The sequence below is a fragment of the Pichia membranifaciens genome, assembly GCF_001661235.1.
Source record: "Pichia membranifaciens NRRL Y-2026 unplaced genomic scaffold PICMEscaffold_1, whole genome shotgun sequence".
Lineage (NCBI taxonomy): Eukaryota > Fungi > Ascomycota > Pichiomycetes > Pichiales > Pichiaceae > Pichia > Pichia membranifaciens.
Genome location: NW_017566982.1, coordinates 1,002,066 through 1,023,829, shown reverse-complemented (window position 1 = coordinate 1,023,829; position 21,764 = coordinate 1,002,066). Strand labels below are relative to the sequence as shown.

Below are 21,764 nucleotides of genomic sequence, written 5' to 3'. Positions count from 1 at the left end.
TTACTCACGCCGCTAAAAAAGCGGCCTTAGCTCAGTGGGAGAGCGCCAGACTGAAGATCTGGAGGCCCTGTGTTCGATCCACAGAGGTCGCAGTTTCTTTTTTTCTCTTCACGCAGAAAAAGGATTTCCTTCATGAAGCTGAGAAATGCAGAAGCCACAGAGAGGACGAGAATAAATCATACGATTTTCCTCATCTCGTTCCGAGCCTTGTTTCCTTCATCTGCTGCGTCTTTGTGTCCCTGCTCCTCTGGGGACCGAAGTCCAAACGCTGCGCTGTACAGTGCGCACGTTGGGATGGCAGACCGAGGATCAACGCAACAAGGATTTGCGTATGCGGGTCCTTAATGTGTGTTATGCGTAGCCACGGAGGCATATTTCTTTTTTTATTCCTGTTGTTCCCTCTCCGGTGGTACTGCAGTGCAGATGCCGACGTTGAGTCCGCTTTCGCCCTGTTCTCTTACACAGACGCTTTTCCCCCCGCCATTCTCTATGATGGCGCACGGTACGAGCACGAAGATTTTTTTGGGGGTGCTGTTTAGTTTGCTTGGGCTGGAGAATATCCGTTGGCAGCTGCCTACATCTCGATCTGCCCTTGTAAAAGTACGGAGCATCTTCGGTGTACATTCGCCCCCTACCTGGGGCCTTTTTGTCGGAACATCTGCCCAAAAGCCCTAGGAACATGTCTTGTTCCAGTGGTCATCGGCGAGTAAGAATTCCTGCCAGTTTCAGTCTTGAAGGGGCATACTAGTAGTGAGTGGAAGTGCTTTCCGACTGCAGCACATTAGGAACAGCAACAGCGACAGTAATAGTAATAAATACCGAACTCCGTGGGAGGAAAGCGCACTGGGTTTCTCCCCGCTGAGCGGATTGCCGCTGCGCTGCGGCGGTGAGGAGGAGAAATTAACACCTAGTGCTGGCTGGCCAGCAAGCACGCCTGGGTTGTAAGTGTTGATCGAACTTTCCTCTTTCTGCTTGTTCCCGTCTTCGTCGTTGTCATCCTGTTGCCGCAGTGCCTATCAAAGAAGCACACCGCCGTCCGTAAGATACGTCACGTCAGGAATTTTTTTCCGCTGTTCTCCGACTTTCTTCTTATCTCCAAGGTTCTCATATTCTGCTCGTCTTGTTCTTGCCAGAGCAAAGAGTTCTAGAGTCCTCGATTGCCAGAATACCAGCGTAGCAGATAGTGTGCGTGTGCTGGCCGTGTCGATCGTGTTGGTGCCATCGGCGTGTTTAACAAATACAAATCCGCACGCTTTCATCTAAGCAGCTCCAGATTGTTTATTACCCACCCAGGGTCAAACAATACCTAGATATTACAACAAGGAACGAAGAACAGCAGTCCCTGATTATCGCTTTTGGCTTTCAGTGATATATCCCGTTCTCTACTTCTCCTGCAGTTAGAGATTTTTTTTTTACTCCCAACAAGATGTCAAACATTAACTTTGATGACTACGAACAGTTGTTTGCCAATTTAAACCCAGAAAACCAACAACAACAACAACAACAGCAACAGCAGCAGAGAGAGCGAACTCAGCAATTTCTTCAGCAGCAGCAGCAGCAGTTGAAGCAGCAGGAACGCATGCAGCAGGCTCAGCAATCACAGAAAGACTCTCAAAAGCCTCAATCGAACCAAAATGTCCCCCAACAACGCCACCAGCAGCAAGAATCCCATAATCATCTTCCAATCACAATAAATGAGTCGTTGACAAATAACTTTGACCACTCTGTTTTTTCTCCTTCCTACGAAAACAACATCCACAATCAACAGACTCAGCAAGACGAGCGTCCTAGATTCGGCAGTTATAACAGCAGCTCATCACACTTTGATTCTGAAGTCAACTTTAACGATTTGAACGATGCTGTAAGCTCCATAAATTCAGGAATCCTGTCTCCTTACTCGACAGGGTCTTCGCCAGACGATTTTTTTCTTAGTGCAACAAATTCCAATGTCGACTCTCAGTACAGCCAAGATGATAATGATTTCAACGTTGATCTGAACAATACCCAGAACATGAACAATGATATCCTCTATCCTCAATCCTTGGTTCCAGTTCCTATGGCTGAATCAGCTTCCAATAGTACAGTCACTTTCAACACTCACGACAATTACCACAATGTACAACAAAACATGGCGACATTGAATACAGTGGATGAAGCAGAGGAAGACTTGATCAAAAAGGAGTCACCTTCGCCAAACCCAATAGATAGCTCTGGTAATGCATCTCCTTTGCTAAAACAAGGTCGCAAAGTGAAATCTTCTCACAATCTCATTGAGAAGAAATACAGAACTAATATTAATTCCAAGATCATTGAGTTGAGAAACTGTGTTCCTGCGTTGCGAATACTTGTGGCCAAAAACGGCAACCATAGAACTAGAAGTACCGGTAAAGAGATTGAAGAAACGGATGATTATTACGAGGGTGATGGCTATTCAGATGATGAAGAAAAATTAGATGGCTTAAAACCTGCTAAAAAATTGAACAAGGCAACCATTCTCTCTAAAGCGTCTGAGTACATTAAGCATTTGGAAAAGAAGAATGATGTATTGAGAGAACAAAATTATCAGCTGAGAAAAATCATAAACTCAAGTGGTATTCGGTCAGATTCTTTGTTCAATCAACAACAAATATACCAAAATCCAAGCCTACATTCTTCTCCTTTTAACAATAGTAGTAGTAATGGGAGCAACTTGGTATCTCCAGCCGATCCGAACTTTCAATCTTTGAACGCTAATCATATACAGAGCCAAATGCAGAACCAGATGCAGAACCAAATGCAGAACCAGATGCAGAACCAGCTACAAACTAGTCATGTATCAAATCAAAATGCTAACATGAATGTTAACAATGTCAATGCCAACCAGAATTCCAATCAATTGGGCAACCAAATGATGCCCGACCATCAGTCATTGACAAATAAACTACTTATGGGTGGTATCAGTTGCACCTTGGGCGCTTCCTCGTTGGACGATTTTGCCAGTTCTTCAGCTGTTGATCGAAAGGGACTTTCCGCATTGCCAATCTTTTCATTGGGTTCCACTATGAACAGCATGACTTTCGATACCAAATTAGTTATTTCAGGCATTATCAAACTATCACTTTCCTTCTACTTATTCTATTCTTATGTTTTCCCTTCAATTATTCATACATATTCGAAACTCACGAAGGACTCTGCAAACCAGAACATCAATTTATACGATTCCATTCTACATTTGTTTTTCAGTTTGGAAGACCCATCAAACTCTATAAAAACAAACTCTCAAATTGTGTACTCTGAATCTGAAAAGAGTTTGCTAAATTCATTAGCGAATAATAGATTGGACAGAAAGTTTTTTTCAGCCACCATAAAGACATTAAGTTTAACAAATACACCTCAAAATTGTTTCCTCAAGGCTCTGTATATGAAGAGACTAAGCGAGTGGCTCAATCAGAAAAAATACTTCTTCATCTTAAATTCTACATCAAACGGCTTTTTGCTCGAGAAAATAGCCTCGAAGTATTGGATTGAATCTTTTGATTTCCTTGGTTGCAATGGATTATCTGACTTCATCCACAAAAATCTCAACGAAATTGAATTAGAAAAGATTTTTAGGCATGCAAGTGTGAATTCTGTCTCAACAAACCTCCTCCAGATCTTTAGGTATGATTTAGTTTCTCAATATTTGAAATTGTCAATGGAGGGATTTGTGGAATTGGAGGCTCTCAAACTTACATCAATGCAGTTTAAGAGCTCCGACAAACAAAAGTTCAAGCTTGTTTCTGAACAGAGCGACGCGCTCAAGTGCGGTATAAGTGAATTGTGTTGTAAGGTCACAGCTATACCAGAAATGCTCAACGATGAAGTCATATTAAAGATGAAACTTTTGGAGTATTTCACCAAACCGAGCGTTGAATTATTTTCAAGTTGTGTGACCCTATACAAAAATTCGGAGGTGCGTAAAAGCAACAAGGACATTCAACTAGGCTTACTATGCGCAACTTTAAAACAAGAGCTTACGAAGACGTACAATTATGAGAAAATATTCATGATTTTAAAGAAGTTAAAGTCTGCAAATTTACAGGAGCAAAGCAGTTTAAGTCTTTTCCAGTTCATTTCATTGCTCAACATATATGAAGTTTTGGACCTTGATCTTGTGAAGTCATTGAACGAATATGTTATCAACTTCAATAACACTTTGGCTGAACAGATTCGAGACGAAGAGATTGATCATAATGACGATGACCACAAAATTGAAACGCTCTTCAAGGTGAATGTTCCTTTGATTGAGATGTTAGGCCTCATCAGAGTGCATTTAGGGGAAGAAAAGGTTTCTGATGAGATAAACATTTCTTCAGAGCTAAAGGTTTACCTAGTTGATGGATTGGTCAGATCCATGAATGAAATCAACGAAGTTTGACCTTTTTTCTAATAAATGTAATATTAATTTTTGTACGCCTTTCAAATGACTTCCTTCATACAAGAAATCATTTCAATTTTTTTTCTGTTCTACTTTCCTTTCAGCCTTTTGACCATTTAATATATTTCTTTAACTGTTGCTTATTTATTATTTACAGATGTATCTAGTACACACGTTTCGGTTTTCGTTCCCTATCTAACTAACTTTCTTTATTTTCAATCACCAAATATTTCTCGACGTGCCTCCTGTTTCTCATTTAGAAAGGGGCTACCGTTTTGTTATAGTGGCAAAAAATTGCGATGTGCGAAGTGCGCTTCCTACATTGCTTCAATATTGCATTGGTGGCTTTTTTACCCTCTTGTAAGTGTTCTTCCTGGCTCATAACGTTCCACAGAGTATTAGCAACATAACTCCTACAGACATCGTTGAATAGTAATTGGATTTGGGAAGAATATCTTATATATTTTCTTTTAGTGAGGTAACACAGGAGTATTCTATTTCCTTTCAATTCAGGTTTGACTATGTACCAACAACAGTACGGGTATGGGAATAACCAGGGTTATCCTCAGCAAACAGGCTATGCTGGGAATAACTGGTCTACTCAGCCACAACCTCCTCCTCAGCAGCAGCAGCAGCAGCAGCAGCAGCAGCAGCAGCAGCAGCAGCAGTCAACACCATCTCAAGGGCCACAATACAATCATTTGCAAACTCAACCTACAGGTTATGGCTTCGGAACTCAGATAAACTCTCAACAGTCTCTTCCACCATTGCCTGTTCAATCACAATTTAGTGCCCAGCAGACTGGTAATTGGAATCAGCTGCCAGTCCAGCAGCAACAACAAACACAACAAACGCAGCAGCAGCAGCAGCAACAGCCTCCTACGAGCTTTCAACCTCAACAGACTGGAATGATGCCGCAAAGAACCGGTTTCCAACCTTCTTTCCAATCGCAACCAACTGATGGTCAAGGCTTGATGGCTCAAAGAACTAGTTATTTGCAGCCGCAGCAGCAACAACAACAACAACCCAATCAGCAGTTGATGTCTCAAGCAACTGGCTGGAATCAACAAGCGCCACCACTGACCAGTTTCCAGGCTCAACCAACCGGCGGGTTATTAGATCAGAGAACGGGTTACCAACAGCAAAACCAGCAACCACCATTAACCAGCTTTTTGGCACAGCCTACGGGAACTCTGCTGAATCAAAGAACTGGCTACCAGCAACCGTTAATGTCGCAAACGACTGGCTGGAATCAACAGCAGCAACAACCGGCAACCACTTTTGGTTCAATGCCCTTGCAACCACAGGCTACGGGCTGGAATACCAATCCTTTGCAGCCTCAGCTTACATCAGGTCAACCGTTGACTGCTCAGCCAACTGGTTTTATTTCTTCATTGACTAGCATGGGCTCTCAAAATAATGATTTGGTCTTACCAAACATCAGACTTTCATTCATTACGGCAAGAGACCAAGAGAGATTTGAAACTATCTTCAGGAATAATGTTCCCAAGGGTGAGAACGCAATGGACGGCAATACTGCCAGATCGATATTGATGAAATCTCAGCTATCTGCTGTTCAACTGTCTCAAATCTGGGAGTTGGCAGATACCAACAAATCGGGTTCTTTAATGTTCCCAGAGTTTTGTGTTGCTTTACATTTGGCAAACATGTCAAAAAGAGGTCAATCTGTTCCATTTGAATTACCTACCAAAATCAAAAATGAAGTCACCGGATTTGTCGATGCTATTAATTTTAACATTGGAATCAAAAATGATAGATCGACCAACAACCCTATAGCCCCACAGGCGACGGGTTACTCATCTGCACCTTTGAATGCTCAAAGAACCGGATTGACACCTTTGACCGCCCAACAAACCGCTGGTCTGGTTCCCATTCAACCAAGTGGTATGTTGACATCTCAACCTACCGGCTTTTTTTCTCAAAAGACTGGTGGCTTGATGCCCCAACCAACTGGCACTGCTCCTCCAATGACAAGTTTTATGGCCCAGCAAACTGGTGGTTTAATGCCTCAGACGACGGGTTTTCAACCACAGACGACTGGTTTTCAACCACAAACGACTGGTTTTCAACCACAGACGACTGGTTTTCAACCACAGACGACTGGCTTTCAACCACAGACGACTGGCTTTCAACCGCAAGCTACAGGTATTATGCCTCAACAAACCGGCCTTATGCCTCAACGGACCGGTCTGTTTCCTCAGCAAACGGGTATGTTATCTCAGCAAACCGGTTTACAACCAATGCCAACAGGCAAACCTGGTCAATGGGGGTTTGTTTCAACCCCTACTGGCGGACTTCCAGGTTTAGACATGATGCAGTCCCATTTTATGCCTAATGCGCAATCCCAGTCAACTTTATTACAAAACAGGATGGGAGGCTCCTCTGCTTCAAACGTTACATGGGCTATAACTAAGCAGGAAAAGCTTATTTATGATAATATTTTTAAACAATGGGACAAAGAAAGAAATGGTTTTGTCACTGGTGACGTTGCAATTGGAGTTTTTACCAAATCTGGTTTGAGTTTCGGTGATTTGGAGAGAATTTGGACTCTTTGTGATCAAGGAAATAAGGGAAAATTGAACAGAGATGAATTTGCAGTTGCGATGCATTTGATTTATAGAAGATTGAATGGTTTTGATATTCCTAGCTATTTACCACCAGAGCTTGTCCCTCCATCTTCAAAAGTTCTTGAGAATACAGTTGATAGTATTAAAGATCAGTTAAAAAAGCAAGCGTCCAACGGTGGTGTTGGAAGTTCTATGAATGTTAAACCAGGTGTAAATAGATCTGGAACAACATACAAAAACGATGATGATTCTATCAATTATGTCTCGAACTCAAGACACAGGAGAAGATCAAAGGAGGATGAAAAATCCAGTGCTTTTTCCACAAAACTTTCAATCAATGATTTGAAGAAACAGATCCATGAGAAAAAAATTTTGCTGTCTGCACTTGATGCTCAGGATAATGATTTATCTGTTGATCATGAAGAGCAGAAAACATTGAACGAAATTGAATTACTTAAAACCAAAATTAAAAGCCTACAATCGGAGCTAAACTCTTCCAATACCGGAAATGTTGATTCTATTGAGGAGAAGGAACAATTAAACGCCAAATTAAACAAATTTGCAGACAAAGTTCCCCAGCTGATGGATGCAATTGGCCAGATGGACGATAAGCTCAAGGCAGCAAAAATCGAAATTTTCAGATTGAAGTTACAGAAGGAAAATCCTTCAGGTGTCGAATTTAGAGGCACTGGCGCCAATGGTGAAATAACGGAAGCAGACAAAAGAATCGCCAGACAGAAGGCATTGTTGCAAGCTAAGATGGCCAAGTTGACAGGCAAACCTGCACCTAACTTTGATGCTTTTGAAGATAACGAGGCTCAGTTAAATGAAGAAATTGTAAAAATTAGCAAGGATTTTGATGAGCAAAAGGGTATGGTGAAGGATATTTCAGCCTCGATCAAGTCTTTAATTTCTGATGTTTCTGATTCACTTAATTTGACTAACTCCATGTCTGTTGGACATGTTAAATGGGAAAAGAAAGAGGGTATTCAAAGCCCAGAAGTCTCAGAGTTTATTGATTATTTGAATTCCACGAAGCCGGCTCACAAAACATCAATTTCGGCCCCATCATCGTTGTCGAATCCTTATCTATCGAGTACAAGTGGTGGAGCTAAACAATCCAATTCGGTTTTGCCAAGTTCTCAAGATACTAAAGTCGTTGCCGCCACTACTTCTGCTGAAAACTCGAAGCCATCTTCAGGTTTATCGGCTGCGGAAGAAAGGGCAAAAAGGATTAAGGAAAAGGCCGAAAAAAGAATGAACGAAAGGTTGGCGAAGATGGGTATTAAAAGAGAGAAGCCTACCCCAAAGAATGGAAATATCGCATCTGAGCAACAAGCACCATCTCAGTCTCCATCTCAGTCTCCAGCTCCAACACCAGCTCAAACTCAAGCTCAGCCACCAGTTGCTCGAAACGAAGTCCCACCTGCTCAACCTGCTCAAAAAGCGCCAGCTAAATCTTCAGCACCACCGGCACCACCGGCACCACCGGCACCTCGTTCCACTGGGCCAACTCCACAAAGAGCGGCTAAGCCATCTTCATTTGAGAGCGACAGCAGTAGTGAGGATGAGGATGATGACGAATACAAGGCCTTACTGGAGCAGAAGAGAGAGATGGAAAGACGTGAAAAGGCCAGAAAGGAGCGGAAGAAGCGTGAGAAGGAAGAGAGATTGGCCAAACTGAAGGCAGAGATGGCCGCCATGAAAAAGGAAGAAGAACAAGATTCGGATGACAGCTGGGACGAACCTGCGAAGCAGACGGTTCCTGCACCTAAGGCAGTTGCAGTTGGAAACGTCCAGCCTCCTGTTTCTAACAACTCTAAAGAGGCATCCAACCATAGCAATAATCCATTTGCATCGATGATGGGTGCTCAGAGTACGGATTTGAAGCCTGCTGCTTCACCAGTTGAGCAGAAGCAAGAGGCTATTCAAGCACCAAGCTACAATCCTTTTTCAAAGCTGCAGAAGAACAACTCTAACTCGACCAGCGAGGTTGCGTCGGTTGACCACGACAAGCTGAAGGCCCAACGAGCCTCTCAGATGGGAACAGGGAATGACGACGGCTGGTCTGACTCAGGCGACGAGGCTTCTGACGACGAGATGCCAACAGCAACCAAGCAGGCGGAACTTGCATCAATGCTCTTTGGAGGGAATTCTCAGCCGTCGAGAACAACTTCGTACGTCCCACCAGCACCAGCACCAACGCCAGCTGTGGATGGCATGTTTGAGAACACGGAAACAACCGAAGTGGATCAACCAGCTTCGCAAGAACCTGTGGCTCCCGCCTTCCCACCGCCTCCCCACTCACCTGCTGCTGACGAACCGTCCCAGCCAGCTCCACCGACTTTATCGCAACCGCCTATTCCCGATGCCATTCCTCCAATCCCTGTCGCTTCCCCTCCTGCACCGCTTTTGAGCATGCCTCCGGTCTCCAACGAAGGCAGAGAAGACTCCGAATTCTACGATGCGAAGTCCGAGGAATCATCGTTCATCGACCCAACACCACCGTCGTCTCCAGAATCTGCGTTTACGGCACCACCACTCCCTACAAACGAGGTTCCTTTGTTGCCATCTTCCGACGCTCCACCGCCGCCTCCGCTCGATGCTCCGCCTCTTCCTACAAACCAGGCACCAGAACTTCCGTCTACAATCCCACCACCACCACCACCTTTAACATCGCCACCTGCGGCGCCGGAGTTGCCTTCTTTAGCTCCTCCTCCTCCTCCTCCTCCTGCGTTCTCTGCAGCACCAGTACCACCTCCTGCGCCGACTGGAGGAACCCCGAACATCAACGCCCTCTTGGGCCAGATCTCCCTGGGCACCTCGCTCAAGAAGGTTGACGATAGTGAGAAACACATCTCGTCGGGTGCCGTTGTCGGCAAAGTTGTCGATTAGCAACCTACATTGTCTATTTACTCTCTTATTTATTTTTTTAACCCCAATGTATCTTTTTCTCCTGCCCATACATGTAGCTCTGGCCGATAGCGACCGGGCACCTGCCGCTCTCGGCGAAACGAGGCCGGCCTGGTGGTGGCGGAGCTGGGTTCCCGCCCGCCGCTCCGACCGCCACAGCGGCCGCCGGGGGTCGGGCCTTTATAAGTGGATCCTTTTGCCGGCTGAAGAAGAGCAGGACCAGACATAGGGTTATTATATCTGGACCTCTCTAAGCCAAGCAGAAATACATACAACCACATAAAATGTTTGGAAACATTGCACAAAGACTCGCTGGAAAGAACATTCTTATTACAGGTGCCTCCACTGGTATCGGCTACCACACCGCCAAGTATTTTGCAGAGGCCGCCAAGGGTGACCTCAAGCTCGTGTTGGCTGCAAGAAGAAAAGAAAAGCTCGAGGCATTGAAGGCCGACTTGCTCAAGGACTACCCTTCGATCAAGGTTCACATCGATGTGCTGGACGTGTCCAAGGTTAACACCATCGCTCCATTTTTGAAGTCGTTGCCAGAAGAATTTGCCATCGTCGACGTCCTTGTCAACAACGCCGGTAAGGCATTGGGATTGGACGCTATTGGCTCTGTTGACTCTGCGGACGTCGAGGAAATGTTCGAAACCAACGTCTTGGGTATGATCCAGTTGACCCAATTGGTTGTCAAGCAGATGAAGGAGAGAAACTCTGGTGATATTGTCCAGCTAGGCTCGGTTGCAGGCAGAAACCCATACCCCGGTGGAGGTATCTACTGTGCCACCAAGGCGGCATTGAGATCCTTCACTCACGTGTTGAGGGAGGAGTTGATCAACACCCACATCAGAGTAATCGAAATCGAACCAGGTAACGTTGCCACCGAGGAATTCTCTCTCGTCAGATTCAAGGGTGACCAGTCCAAGGCCGAGAAAGTTTACGAAAACACCACTCCTCTGTACGGTTCCGACATTGCTGAGTTGATCTTGTTTGCTGTCTCCAGACCGGCAAACACCGTCATTGCCGAAACCTTGGTCTTCGCCACTAACCAAGCCTCGGCCTACCATATCTACAGAGGATCCCTCGACAAATAAATAAACTCTGCTTCTTGAAATTATATACTAATAACTCACAGCTAGCTGTGCAACCTTCGAAATATGAGCAAATGCTTTTTTCCGTGCACATCCTCGTAAAGCCTCGCAAAGCCGGATAGGCTGTCCCCCCCGATAAGCTCTTACGTCTTCCTCTTCTGGGACAGAGCCGAGAAAAATAAGTGTCGTCCCAGAGGCGAGAGGCAACCCCAGGGGTATCGCCATTGTCACATTCAGCTCATTCTGGACTGAAGTAGTTTTTGCCTTCCCTGGCAGTCCTGTCGTCTGATGGAGGCCCAAAACCTTCACACCATCGACATAAACCAGCACCCAAAACGATGAAACTTGCATTGAGTGCTGCGGCGGTTGTTTCACTTCTTGTGAGCACCGCATCTGCGAACCCAGTGTTGGGCTATAACAAACAGAACGTCCTTTCCTTCAAGGATAAACAGCAACATCGCCACCCAATTCTCGACAAGTACTTGAAAGAGGGCCTGTTTGATCAAGGTCTTGTTGATGAGAAGATTTCTGAGGCGTGGGAATTGCTGGAGGAGACTGTGGACGCCTCCAAAATAGAGGAGGAGCTCAAGCGTTATAGCTCAGAAGAGTTTAAGGCTCCGAAAAGTGCGCTCAGACAGCCCGAGTTGAAAGACACAGCCAATTATGAGCACATCAACTTGGCGGAGTTTAGCTCCTTGTATGGGTTAAGAGTGAAAAAGCATGTGGAGTCAAACCCTTCTGTTCTAGGAGTCGATACGGTCGAACAGTGGACAGGTTACTTTGACATCAATGAGGAGGACAAGCACTTGTTTTTCTGGTTTTTCGAAAGTAGAAACGACCCAGAGAACGACCCGGTTATCCTTTGGTTGAATGGAGGACCTGGTTGTTCCTCGATGACTGGGTTATTCTTTGAGTTGGGTCCATCCTCTATTAACGGTACCACCTTGACCCCTGTCTCCAACCCATATTCATGGAATTCAAACGCTTCGGTTATTTTCCTCGAGCAACCAGTTGGCGTCGGATACTCGTATGCTGAAAAAAGTACGGTCTCTTCCACCAAGCAAGCAGCAGAGGACGTTTATGCATTTCTACAGCTCTTCTTTGCAAAGTTTATCACTTTTGCCTCGAACGATTTCCACATAGCTGGTGAATCATATGCCGGCCATTACATTCCAAATATTGCAAGTGTAATTGCAAATAAAGAGGACAAATTTTTCAGTTTGACTTCTGTAATGATCGGTAACGGTATCACTGACGCATTGATCCAATACTACTACTACATTCCAATGGCATGCAATGCCACCGAATCCGGATACAAGCAATTAATTCCTGATGACGAATGTGAAGACTTGGAGAAAATGTACCCCAGGTGTGCAGCATTGATTAACACGTGCTACAGATCGCAAACGGCATTGACCTGTTTACCGGCAAATCTATACTGCGAGAGAATGATGACCCCATTTGAGAAAACGGGTTTGAATTATTACGATATCAGAAAGCCATGCTTGGGCGACGGATGCTATCCACAAATGAGCGCCATAGATGAGTACTTGAACAAACCCGAAGTCATGTCCGCATTGGGCTCTGAAGTCAAGTCTTATGTTGGCTGTGACAACCAAGTCTTTAGAAATTTTATCCTTTCCGGTGACGAACCTAAACCTTTCCAACAGTTCGTTGCTGAAATTTTGGAACTGAATATTCCTGTGTTGATCTATGCAGGAGACAAAGACTACATTTGTAACTGGTTAGGAAACCAAGGGTGGTCTAATGAGCTAAGCTGGTCTGGAAAGGAGTCTTTTAATGCCGCCAACACAACTAACTGGTATTCAAAAGCAAACGGATCACATGCAGGAACTGCCAAATCTAACGGATTGCTGACATTCTTGAGGGTTTTTGATGCTGGTCATATGGTTCCGTTCGATCAACCATCCCACAGTTTGGATATGGTGAACAGATGGATTAGCGGAGATTATCTATTTGCCTAGCACCTTGCTGATAAGCTCCTCAAAATGCATGAATCTATGAAGTTATTGTGAGTAGATAGTTTATTGTTTCGCGTATATTTAACGAATGTATTTACCAAATGCTGAAGACTTTTACGTAATCACTACGAAAAAATGAAACTTCAAGAACGAGTTTCTAAATTTTTTATTAAAGTCCTCGATTTAAACAATAACCGCAAGAGGTTCTCAGGTTTATAAGTTACTCATTTTATATCATCAGATTGCCCCATTTAGTGAAGTGCTTGGGCTAGACATCCGGTGAATAACAAATATGTCCACTGGATTTCCATTGATTGATTCTGCCTTGGAAGCGGGCAATTACAAGCTCGCTCTGAAACTTGTGGATAAGAAAATAGTGCAACAACCTAGCTCTTCTTATAATCATGCGTGCCGTTCCTTCATTCTTGCCAACGCTGCACTCTCCCCCACCGATTCTACAACGGTTAAAGATGCTCTAGAATCTGCTTTGGCTTTTACCGGAAAAACTCCTTCAGACCCTAACAGTTTAGACATTCTTGATTCAACATTTCAATTACTAGACTACAAACCGAAAGATGACATTTATGAAACTGCGATGCGAAAGTACCAATCTTCAAGTTTAGCTTACGAATGGTTTAAAAAGACCATTGATAACAATGATCTTATGGGGATGCAGAAAGCTTCTATGGCCCTATCAAAGGTGTTCAAGGCTGACACTGACAATGGTAGAATGGTCAAATTCTGGGCTGCTGCTACAATGACAGTTGTGATAGATTGTTGTAAAGACAAAAACAGACTGGCCAATGGTAAGGACAAATTGTTAGCCACATTAGGGTTGAAGATAATAGAAACTGTAGAGCAATCGTTCAAAAAGGGATTGAACGCACAACAAATGTTTGTCAAATGTGAATTACTTCTCAAGAAAGGTTCTACCAAAGAATGTTTGGAAGAACTGAAGAGCTTTCTTGAAAAAGAGAGTGATTTGGAATTGCGTTTAATGTTTTTTGAACAACTCAAGAAGAATGAACTCTGGGATGAGCTTTATGATTCTTGTGTTTCTTATCTAGTCAAAATCGGTGTTGATGATTGGGATACATGGAAACTAGCTATACTTGCTGCAAAGAAATTACACTGTATGGAAAAAATAAATGAGGTTATAAACACATATAAAGTTGGAAGAAATAGCCAACTTGCTAAGATCGAGGTGTTAGAATTCATTGACATAATGGGCAAAAAGCAAGCGATTCTCAATTATCTGAACTTATACATGCATAAACTCTGTTGTTTCTTGGACTTGTTTCATTTTCTTCAAAACAAAGTACTTCCTGTTGCAACTATACTTGAAGTATTAGAAGAAAAATTTACGCAACAAGATTTGAAATCGGTTGTATCCGGCGGAAGGAGTGCCACGGAGAATGATCTAATTTGTCTAGTCAATTACATGAAAATCAAAACGTTCATCAAACCTGACTTGTACGGAGAAAAAGAGTTTTTTTCGATTTGTTGCAAGTACTATGATGTAACGAAACATTTGCAAAACAAGTTGGTTGAATTTGATTATTTTGCAGGTTTTGAGTTCTTGATTTTTGCAATTCAATCCTTTTTAACAATCAATAAGGATAAAGTTGATACGCAAACCTATTTGAATCTCATTGTTCTTCTTGAGAGTTCATTGGTTAAAAATAGTTACGAATTTCACTTGCAACTATGGCTAACGCACATGTATTCGAATACAAACCTTTCCAACCCATTGGCAAGAATTTATCAGAATTTGAAGATCAAAAATTTACAAGTGGACACTTTGAGTTCACATTTCACGAATCATATATCATCCAAGACTAGAAAAAATGAGCTGTTATCTGCTGCTATGAAATTCTATAGCCAAAATGTTGCAGCGGAACTCCCCCCAATGGTCATGTCATGTTTTGAGCACAGCACATTCAGTAAACTCAAAGGCTTCCTGGAGTTTAAAATACGAGTCGAAAATTCAACTTCTTACGTTCACACCGCAGTAAAAAGCATTCAAAATACTCGTTTGCGTGAGGGTGATAAATCGATTGACAAGATCAAGGCTGACTTTATTCCCTTATTAAAAAAAGCTTATCATACTTTTATTTTAGATGGTTCTGATGTCGACTTGAAACTCCATGATAACAGCGATCGGAATATTCTTTGGGCATGTGGTGACCATAAAGTCCATCCAGCACCACAAAAGTTCGTTGAATCGAAATTTAGTTGCTTAGTCGATACTAAATATGTGTCAATTTGGATGCTTCACGAATTGCTCATCTATGATCAGCATAGTAGAGTATGGGAAGACTACAAAACTAGGTATCTGTGCCTTCTAGAAAATAGTGACAGCTTGAAATCGTTTTCGAATATGGAGAAAGTGATATTATCCAGCTTGGAATGGTTACTTGTTAAAGATACTCCTTTGGAGCCTAAAATTGAAGAAGCTTCAAGAGATGTGCTTTCAGCAGAGTGTAACAATTACTACTTCCTACTGCAGGATTACGAAAAAATATTGTTCACTATAATCAAACAGAGCTCGCCTGCTTCGTTTTTCGGGAAGAAAACCAAGCTTGCTCAGATCAACAAGACTCATAAGCTCGTGAAACAGAAATGTCGTGACATCGATAGAAGTGAGCTTCTTGTTTCCACCAAGGATAGTATCGTCAAAGCTAAGGAAGCTACTCAAAACTGGTTTGCAACTGACGAATTTGGTAAACAGTTCAACATTTCCAAAGAATTTGTTAACGAATGCTACAAAACCATCGAGAAAGATGCATTAACAGCAGTGAAGGAAATTTAATTTGGTGTAAAATCTAGTGAAGTTAGAAACTCATAAGTATAGAATTAATGATAATAAAAAAATACTGTAAATAGGTGAATTAAAGTGTTGACAGCTGTTGGAAATCAATCTCAGTTCTTTGCTGGCTGTTTTTTCTCTCTTGGCTTTGCAGGAACAAGTCTCTCCTTTTGGCCCCAAACTAATTGATGAGGCTTCATGAAGCTATCAAGAGTGGCTTTATCGACCTTAGAACGGTTTTCCTGGAAGGTCTTCACGAAATCCTGCAAAGTCTCAATACAAAGCTTCTTCATTTCGCCACTCAAGAGGTCTCCCTTTTTGTAAGAGTTATAAGTTTCTTCTAACAATTTATCGTCATCTTTGAAGAAAGATAAATATTGGAATGCAACATCGACATCTGGGTTACCACCCAGTCTACGATGGTCTTCAGAAGTGACTTGACCTCCGGAGAATGCGTATTTGTTGATTTTCTTTTGCACTTGTTTGGCCGTGTCGGTCATGAAAATGGCCGTGTTTTCATCAGATGCAGACATTTTTGTTGTCGAGCCTTGCAAAGCTGGGAAGAAACGGGAATGTATCAAAGAAGGCTTGCTGAACCTCAACTTATCGGCAACGTCACGGCAGACACGGAAATAAGGGTCTTGATCTATAGCGCAAGGAATAAGACATGGGGTTTTTGGAGGCAAACCCAGAACGGCTGGGAAAGATGAAGGGAATGCAGTTGCAATTTGAACGGATGCAAAGTGCAACTTACCAATACAGTCTGAATCTTGGAACCCAAAGACCGCACGAGCAGTGGAAGTGGTGATTTGTCTAGAGACACGGACGACATTCTCGTAAAAGGCTGGGTTCATATATTCCAAATCTGAGAAAATAAAAGTATTTTCAGGCTTGAAACCAACTGCGATGATATCTTTGGCATTTTCCTTGGCGAAATCTTTCACGTTTTCGATGGTCAACTTTTGCTTGAACAAGAACTTCTCATCATCGGTGAGCTCAATCACGAGAGGGACATCAAAGACTTCCTGCAACCACTTTGTGAAGAGGAAGGGAATCATGTGACCCAAGTGCATCGAGTCGGAGGAGGGACCGCGTCCAGTATAGAGGAAAAACTGTTCACCATGTTCATAGAGATCAAGGATACGATTAAAGTCTCTTTCCGAAAAGAACAGTCCTTTTCTCATGAAATGGTGAGGCTCATGGCCGGTAACGGCACGAAAACGGTTTAAAAGCTCTTCGCTGATTTTTTTGGTACCAAACTGGGTGATGAGTTTATCATAGTCGATACCGACTGCCCGACCGTCGACGACAGCACCTTCGACTTCCCATGGGGTGATCTTCTGCTCTGTTTCAGAGAGTTGGATTTCTTCAGTTTTTTTGGTAATTTCTTCCGTCATGTTATGGGATGAGGCTTCCTAAAAATAGAAAAATAAGGGGTTATGTTTATACTGCTGAACATGAAAGACTTCATCTTCTACCTATCATGAGGATTATTGTATTTTTTTTTCGACATGAAGTGGTCAGGCCAGTGAGCGTTTGCGCGGTGAATCATTTGCAGGTGCTACAGAATAAAGTTTTACTGCGGAAGCGAATGCAGGAGGAGGCGGTGATATAGAAGATAGAATATGAGATTGAAAACGGGCAGATGACGCAGGCTGGACGATCAGCTACATGTAAGTAAGTACGGTTGCTACTGTTGCAGTGTAGTGTTTTCGGGGCTCGGCGGGAGTACATTGTCAAGGTTTATCAATAAAACGACAAAAGTGATTGGTATATTTGAATGTTCTAACTTTGATTCTCTGGCGTTGTCCAACGCCGATAACTGTAAATGTTGATACAAAAAGACATGTGGTGAAATATAAGGAAATATAAAGGAGGATATGATTCGTTCATGCCATTTGAGAGCTGGCGGTACTGTATGTTGATTCTGTATCTGTGATGTAGTCGTCGTCAACATCTTCCTGTGAGATCTCGCTCCAAGAAGCGTAAGTTAATAGTCCAAACCCGACTATTATGAGGATATAACCGATAATTTGATAAAATGTGATGACGATGCCTCTGAAGAGCCATTCGAATAGCCCGACGATTAGAATGGTGATTAGAGAAGCGACGGAGGAAAAGACCGGAGAGGTCAAGGACATCAAGCCAAGGAAGGAGACGCTGAAAAGATGGTTGGAGATGATGCTGGTCACCATGTAGAGCAAGGCCTTGCCGTGGGTTGGTATTTGGAAGTGGTGCAGGCCACTGACTTCACACACAAGCATCCCTATGCCCATGATGAAGAAAGTGTTGATTCCAATGAGACACATGATGAAGTTGGAGAACGTCGCCTGTCTTCTGGCGCTGACAAGCTCAGAGGGAGGACAACACCACTTCTTGTAGAATACCTCGTACAAACCGTAGAGGATGGCGCCAAGCAGAATTATGAAGTTCCCGAACAGCCTGTGAGGATAGGCCGTGCCTGTGCCTGCGTCCGGGTCTGCTGCGTCTCCGCCGGAGGAAGACTTACCCATGTACGCGACGATGAACACTCCTGCGATGGCCGTGATGACTGAGTTGGCCTTGATCCAGGAGAACCTCTCCTTGAGGATGGGTATTGCGAAGATGTAAGCGGTGAAGGCGCTGCAGTTGTAGATGGCGGTGACGTCGCTGCCCGTGGACAAGGACATGGCGAGGAACCAGGTTACGCCGGCGACGTTCAAGATGAGCGAGAGCAGGGCGGACATCTTGAAGACGTACCAGATGGCGGTGCTTCGGAAAAACTGAGAGTACTTGCGGAAGCTCTTGCGGGGGTCCTTGTAGCGGATCTCGTAGTCGCCGATGTTGGAGTGGGCGGTCAACTCCGCCGTGTGGAAGATGTTCTGGTGCTGGGCCTTGATGGAGCTGGCGAAGGCTCTGCGCAGACCCTTCCAGCGTCTCCCGTCGACAGGCGTGTATCCTCTCTGGTGGAGAACAAACTTGCGCACGCTCTTGAACACCCCGATCGACAGAAACTGCAGCGGCCACAGCAGCCACCACGACCCGTGGGTCAGGTAGAGCAAGAGGATCGGCTCGTTGAAGCCGTAGGCCGAGTAGAGCAGGCTCGTCAGCTCCGTCTGCGTCACGAATGAGAAAAGCGACACCACAAATAGCACCACCACAAAGACAATCTTGAGGTAGGAGAACTCGTACGCCCCCGGGTTGCCTGTGCCTCTGCTGCTGGCGACGTTCATGCTGCTGGCGACAGCGGCGGCGCTGTCGTGCAGCGACGTGTGGTGAAACTCCAACGAGTCCCGTGTGTTTTGCGGCGTGGACATGGCGGCAGGAATGCAAGTCTCGTGATCTCCGACAACAGTGCTGGTGGGTGTTCGGTGCTTACTGTTGGAAGATAAGACTCTCTTATCAGTTGCTAATCTGCCCACCTTCCAACGCCGAACCACCCCGTCAAGTGCCCCGTCGCAGTGACACGACAACACCTTCTGTTTACCTGCCCCCTCCCCCCCGCGGGAGCCTCCTCCTCCTCAGCGCTCGCCCCCCCGCCAGGAGCCCTGCTTATGTCAGCATCACCGGTGGGGGAAGCTTTGTCTCGATGCAGAGGCCTCGAAGACGTGCCTGGGTTCTCGCGGTACTGGTGGGGGAGCCGAGGAGACAAAAACGTTGCGTGGCGGGGCGCCGCGCACCCTGCACTGATAAGGATCGATAAGCGTCGGGGGGTGTGGAAGAGACCTCGAGGGAGGGTGCAGAGGCAGGCTGTGTCCGGAGAAGCTAACCGGGCCGGGGATGGTTTAAGAGAGAGACGGTTTCCTAGGAAAATTTTGCTTGTGAAAGGTGTGGAACGGGTGCAGTGTCTCTTTTCTTCTGTTTTTGACTCTGGCAGTGTATCAGCTAGAGCAACAGGAGCAGCAGCAAGAACAAGAACAAGAACACGAACAAGAAGAACGAGATGAACAAGCTGAAGGAGTTCTACGCATTCAAACAGGAATCGGATACGGAGGAGGACGAGGGACGCAACGTTACGTCGGTGCAGTCAAACCGGTCAATCCTCGTCGACCAGCATGGCAATCCTTCGGACGAGCAGGTGTTGAGCAGAGACTTCAAGGCGAGACAGGTGAGTATGATGGCTGTGGCCAGTGCGTTGGGGACCGGGTTGATTATCGGGTCCGGAACCGCGTTGAAGCGGGGTGGTCCGGCGTCGCTCTTTCTTGGGTATCTCTTCACCGGGTCGTTGCTCATGGTGGTGCTTTTTTCTCTCGGGGAGATGGCTGCGTTTGCCCCAATGGATAAGGCCTTCTCGGGCTACTGCACGCGGTTCTGCGACAAGTCCTTGGGCTTTGCTGCCGGCTGGAACTACTTCTTCACCTACGCCATCACCTTGCCTGCCGAGTTGAGTGCGCTTGGCATCATCATCCAGTACTGGCGAGAAGACCTCAACCCGGGGATCTTCATCTCTGTTTTCTACGTCTTGGTCATCTTCGTCAACTGGTTCAACGTGCGGGTCTACGGTGAAACCGAGTTCTGGGGGTCTGTCGTCAAGTTGCTCACCTTGGTCATCTGCTTCATTACCTGTATCGTCATCACCGCCGGTGGTGCGCCAAACCACACCACCATCGGCTTCCAGCACTGGAGAGAGCACGCCTTCCTCGAGTACCTCTCCGAGGGGAGCACCGGCCGCTTCCTCGGCTGGTGGGCATGTGTCATCCAATCTGTCTTTGCCTATAGCGGAAGCGAGTGCATTGGAATCATCTTCGGTGAAGCCCCAGACCCGCGGAAGACCGTCCCCTCCGCCACCAGACAGGTGTTCTTCAGAATCGGCTTTGTCTACATCCTAGGGGTCTTCATCCTCGGTCTCGCCGTCTCTCCGCTGAACCCACTGCTAGGCGCTGCCTCTTCGAGTAACGCCGCTGCCTCTCCCTTCGTCATTGCCTTCAAGACCGCGGAAATCAAGGTTCTCCCTTCCTTCATCAACGCCTGCTTATTGTTCTTTGTCGGCGCCGCCGCCAACTCCGATGTCTATCTCGGCTCCCGTACCCTTTACGGCTTGGCCAGAGACGGCATGGCCCCTAAGATCTTCCTCAAGTTGAACAGAAATGGGAACCCATACTACGCTTCTCTCTTTACGGCCCTCTTTGGTCTTTTGGCATACATGAACTGCAAGGAGTCCTCGTCCACCATTTTTGGCTACTTCACCAGTGCCGACAGTGTCTTCGGCTTGTTGATCTGGATCAACATCCTCCTTTCCTACTTCACTTTCTACAGTGCCACCGTAGAACAGAAAGTTCCAAGAGAAGACATTCCTTTCAGAATGTGGTTCCAACCTTACCCGGCATACATCGCCTTCTTCTTCCTCGTCATCATCACCTTCTTTAACGGTTACAACGCTTTCATGCCAAACTTCCAGTATAAGCAATTCATCACTTGCTATATTGGAATTGCTGTCTACCTTATCATGATCTTGGGCTACAAGTTCTATTACAAGACCGAAAGAGTGACCGCCAAGACTGCAAGGTTGTACAACTACGTGGAGACTGTCGTCACCATTGATGAGAACCTTGAAAAGGAACCAGTCGTTTAAATAAATATTTTTACTCCCTCCATCCTCCAATTTTTGTTTTTTCCTTTCTGTGCTCTCTTAATAATCCTTCTCTTTGAAACCAATGTGTACTTCTCTATCTAGCTATTTGGAATATGATATAATATAGAATTTACAATCTACCACTCTACCAGATTCAAAGCACAGGGTCCCCCCACCGTCTCTTTCGCACTGTCGGGCCACCGTCCCCCCACCTCTCGCCAAATCAGAAAATAGGGGGGGTGCCATCTAGCTGTGCCCAAACAACCAACCAGATTCCGTAGCCAGCTTCCATGTCCACCCACCGTACTTCTGATTTTCAGTCCCACTCACCACATTAGTCCCACCTTGTGAGTCCCACCTGCCATTTTCCCCGTCTCCCCCGTCTCCCCCTCTTCCCCCCAGTTCCTGAACAAAGCCCCCACTTCTTGAGT

At 45.1% G+C, this 21,764-nt stretch overlaps 9 protein-coding genes and 1 non-coding gene across 10 annotated transcripts; 8 read left to right on the top strand and 2 right to left on the bottom strand.

Moving 5' to 3' along the window:
- The first annotated feature begins 20 nt into the window (after nt 1-20).
- PICMEDRAFT_t30 lies at nt 21-92 on the top strand. Its single transcript has one exon. It is a non-coding gene; the product is annotated as a tRNA-Phe (tRNA).
- Nucleotides 93-313: 221 nt separating this feature from the next.
- PICMEDRAFT_14321 (hypothetical protein) lies at nt 314-897 on the top strand. Its single transcript, XM_019160324.1, has one exon. The coding sequence runs from the start codon at nt 345-347 to the stop codon at nt 537-539; it is 195 nt and encodes a 64-aa protein (XP_019019899.1). The 5' UTR covers nt 314-344; the 3' UTR covers nt 540-897.
- A 92-nt stretch (nt 898-989) lies between these two features.
- PICMEDRAFT_14320 (hypothetical protein) lies at nt 990-4,623 on the top strand. The gene has a single exon (XM_019160323.1). The coding sequence runs from the start codon at nt 1,427-1,429 to the stop codon at nt 4,394-4,396; it is 2,970 nt and encodes a 989-aa protein (XP_019019898.1). The 5' UTR covers nt 990-1,426; the 3' UTR covers nt 4,397-4,623.
- A 175-nt stretch (nt 4,624-4,798) lies between these two features.
- Nucleotides 4,799-9,946, top strand: PICMEDRAFT_14319 (hypothetical protein). The gene has a single exon (XM_019160321.1). The coding sequence runs from the start codon at nt 4,918-4,920 to the stop codon at nt 9,877-9,879; it is 4,962 nt and encodes a 1,653-aa protein (XP_019019897.1). The 5' UTR covers nt 4,799-4,917; the 3' UTR covers nt 9,880-9,946.
- A 235-nt stretch (nt 9,947-10,181) lies between these two features.
- Nucleotides 10,182-10,994, top strand: PICMEDRAFT_70392 (hypothetical protein; the record flags this gene model as incomplete). The annotated part of the gene is made up of 1 exon (XM_019163629.1): nt 10,182-10,994. The coding sequence occupies one exon, from the start codon at nt 10,182-10,184 to the stop codon at nt 10,992-10,994; it is 813 nt and encodes a 270-aa protein (XP_019019896.1).
- A 335-nt stretch (nt 10,995-11,329) lies between these two features.
- On the top strand, nt 11,330-12,976 carry PICMEDRAFT_70391 (hypothetical protein; the record flags this gene model as incomplete). The annotated part of the gene is made up of 1 exon (XM_019163628.1): nt 11,330-12,976. The coding sequence occupies one exon, from the start codon at nt 11,330-11,332 to the stop codon at nt 12,974-12,976; it is 1,647 nt and encodes a 548-aa protein (XP_019019895.1).
- Nucleotides 12,977-13,265: 289 nt separating this feature from the next.
- Nucleotides 13,266-15,785, top strand: PICMEDRAFT_70390 (hypothetical protein; the record flags this gene model as incomplete). The annotated part of the gene is made up of 1 exon (XM_019163627.1): nt 13,266-15,785. The coding sequence occupies one exon, from the start codon at nt 13,266-13,268 to the stop codon at nt 15,783-15,785; it is 2,520 nt and encodes an 839-aa protein (XP_019019894.1).
- Nucleotides 15,786-15,895: 110 nt separating this feature from the next.
- On the bottom strand, nt 15,896-17,179 carry PICMEDRAFT_29905 (hypothetical protein; the record flags this gene model as incomplete). The annotated part of the gene is made up of 1 exon (XM_019162609.1): nt 15,896-17,179. One exon carries the CDS (start codon nt 17,177-17,179, stop codon nt 15,896-15,898), a length of 1,284 nt encoding a protein of 427 aa, XP_019019893.1.
- A 242-nt stretch (nt 17,180-17,421) lies between these two features.
- On the bottom strand, nt 17,422-19,172 carry PICMEDRAFT_14316 (hypothetical protein). Its single transcript, XM_019160320.1, has one exon. The coding sequence runs from the start codon at nt 19,076-19,078 to the stop codon at nt 17,672-17,674; it is 1,407 nt and encodes a 468-aa protein (XP_019019892.1). The 5' UTR covers nt 19,079-19,172; the 3' UTR covers nt 17,422-17,671.
- Nucleotides 19,173-19,704: 532 nt separating this feature from the next.
- On the top strand, nt 19,705-21,333 carry PICMEDRAFT_28466 (hypothetical protein; the record flags this gene model as incomplete). Its single annotated transcript, XM_019162542.1, has 1 exon — nt 19,705-21,333. One exon carries the CDS (start codon nt 19,705-19,707, stop codon nt 21,331-21,333), a length of 1,629 nt encoding a protein of 542 aa, XP_019019891.1.
- Nucleotides 21,334-21,764: the final 431 nt, after the last annotated feature.

What these genes read in the sequence shown, in the direction of transcription:
- PICMEDRAFT_14321 (XM_019160324.1), top strand. Translation starts at nt 345, where the DNA reads ATGTGTGTTATGCGTAGCCACGGAGGCATATTTCTTTTTTTATTCCTG.
- PICMEDRAFT_14316 (XM_019160320.1), bottom strand. Translation starts at nt 19,078, where the DNA reads ATGTCCACGCCGCAAAACACACGGGACTCGTTGGAGTTTCACCACACG.
- PICMEDRAFT_14320 (XM_019160323.1), top strand. Translation starts at nt 1,427, where the DNA reads ATGTCAAACATTAACTTTGATGACTACGAACAGTTGTTTGCCAATTTA.
- PICMEDRAFT_14319 (XM_019160321.1), top strand. Translation starts at nt 4,918, where the DNA reads ATGTACCAACAACAGTACGGGTATGGGAATAACCAGGGTTATCCTCAG.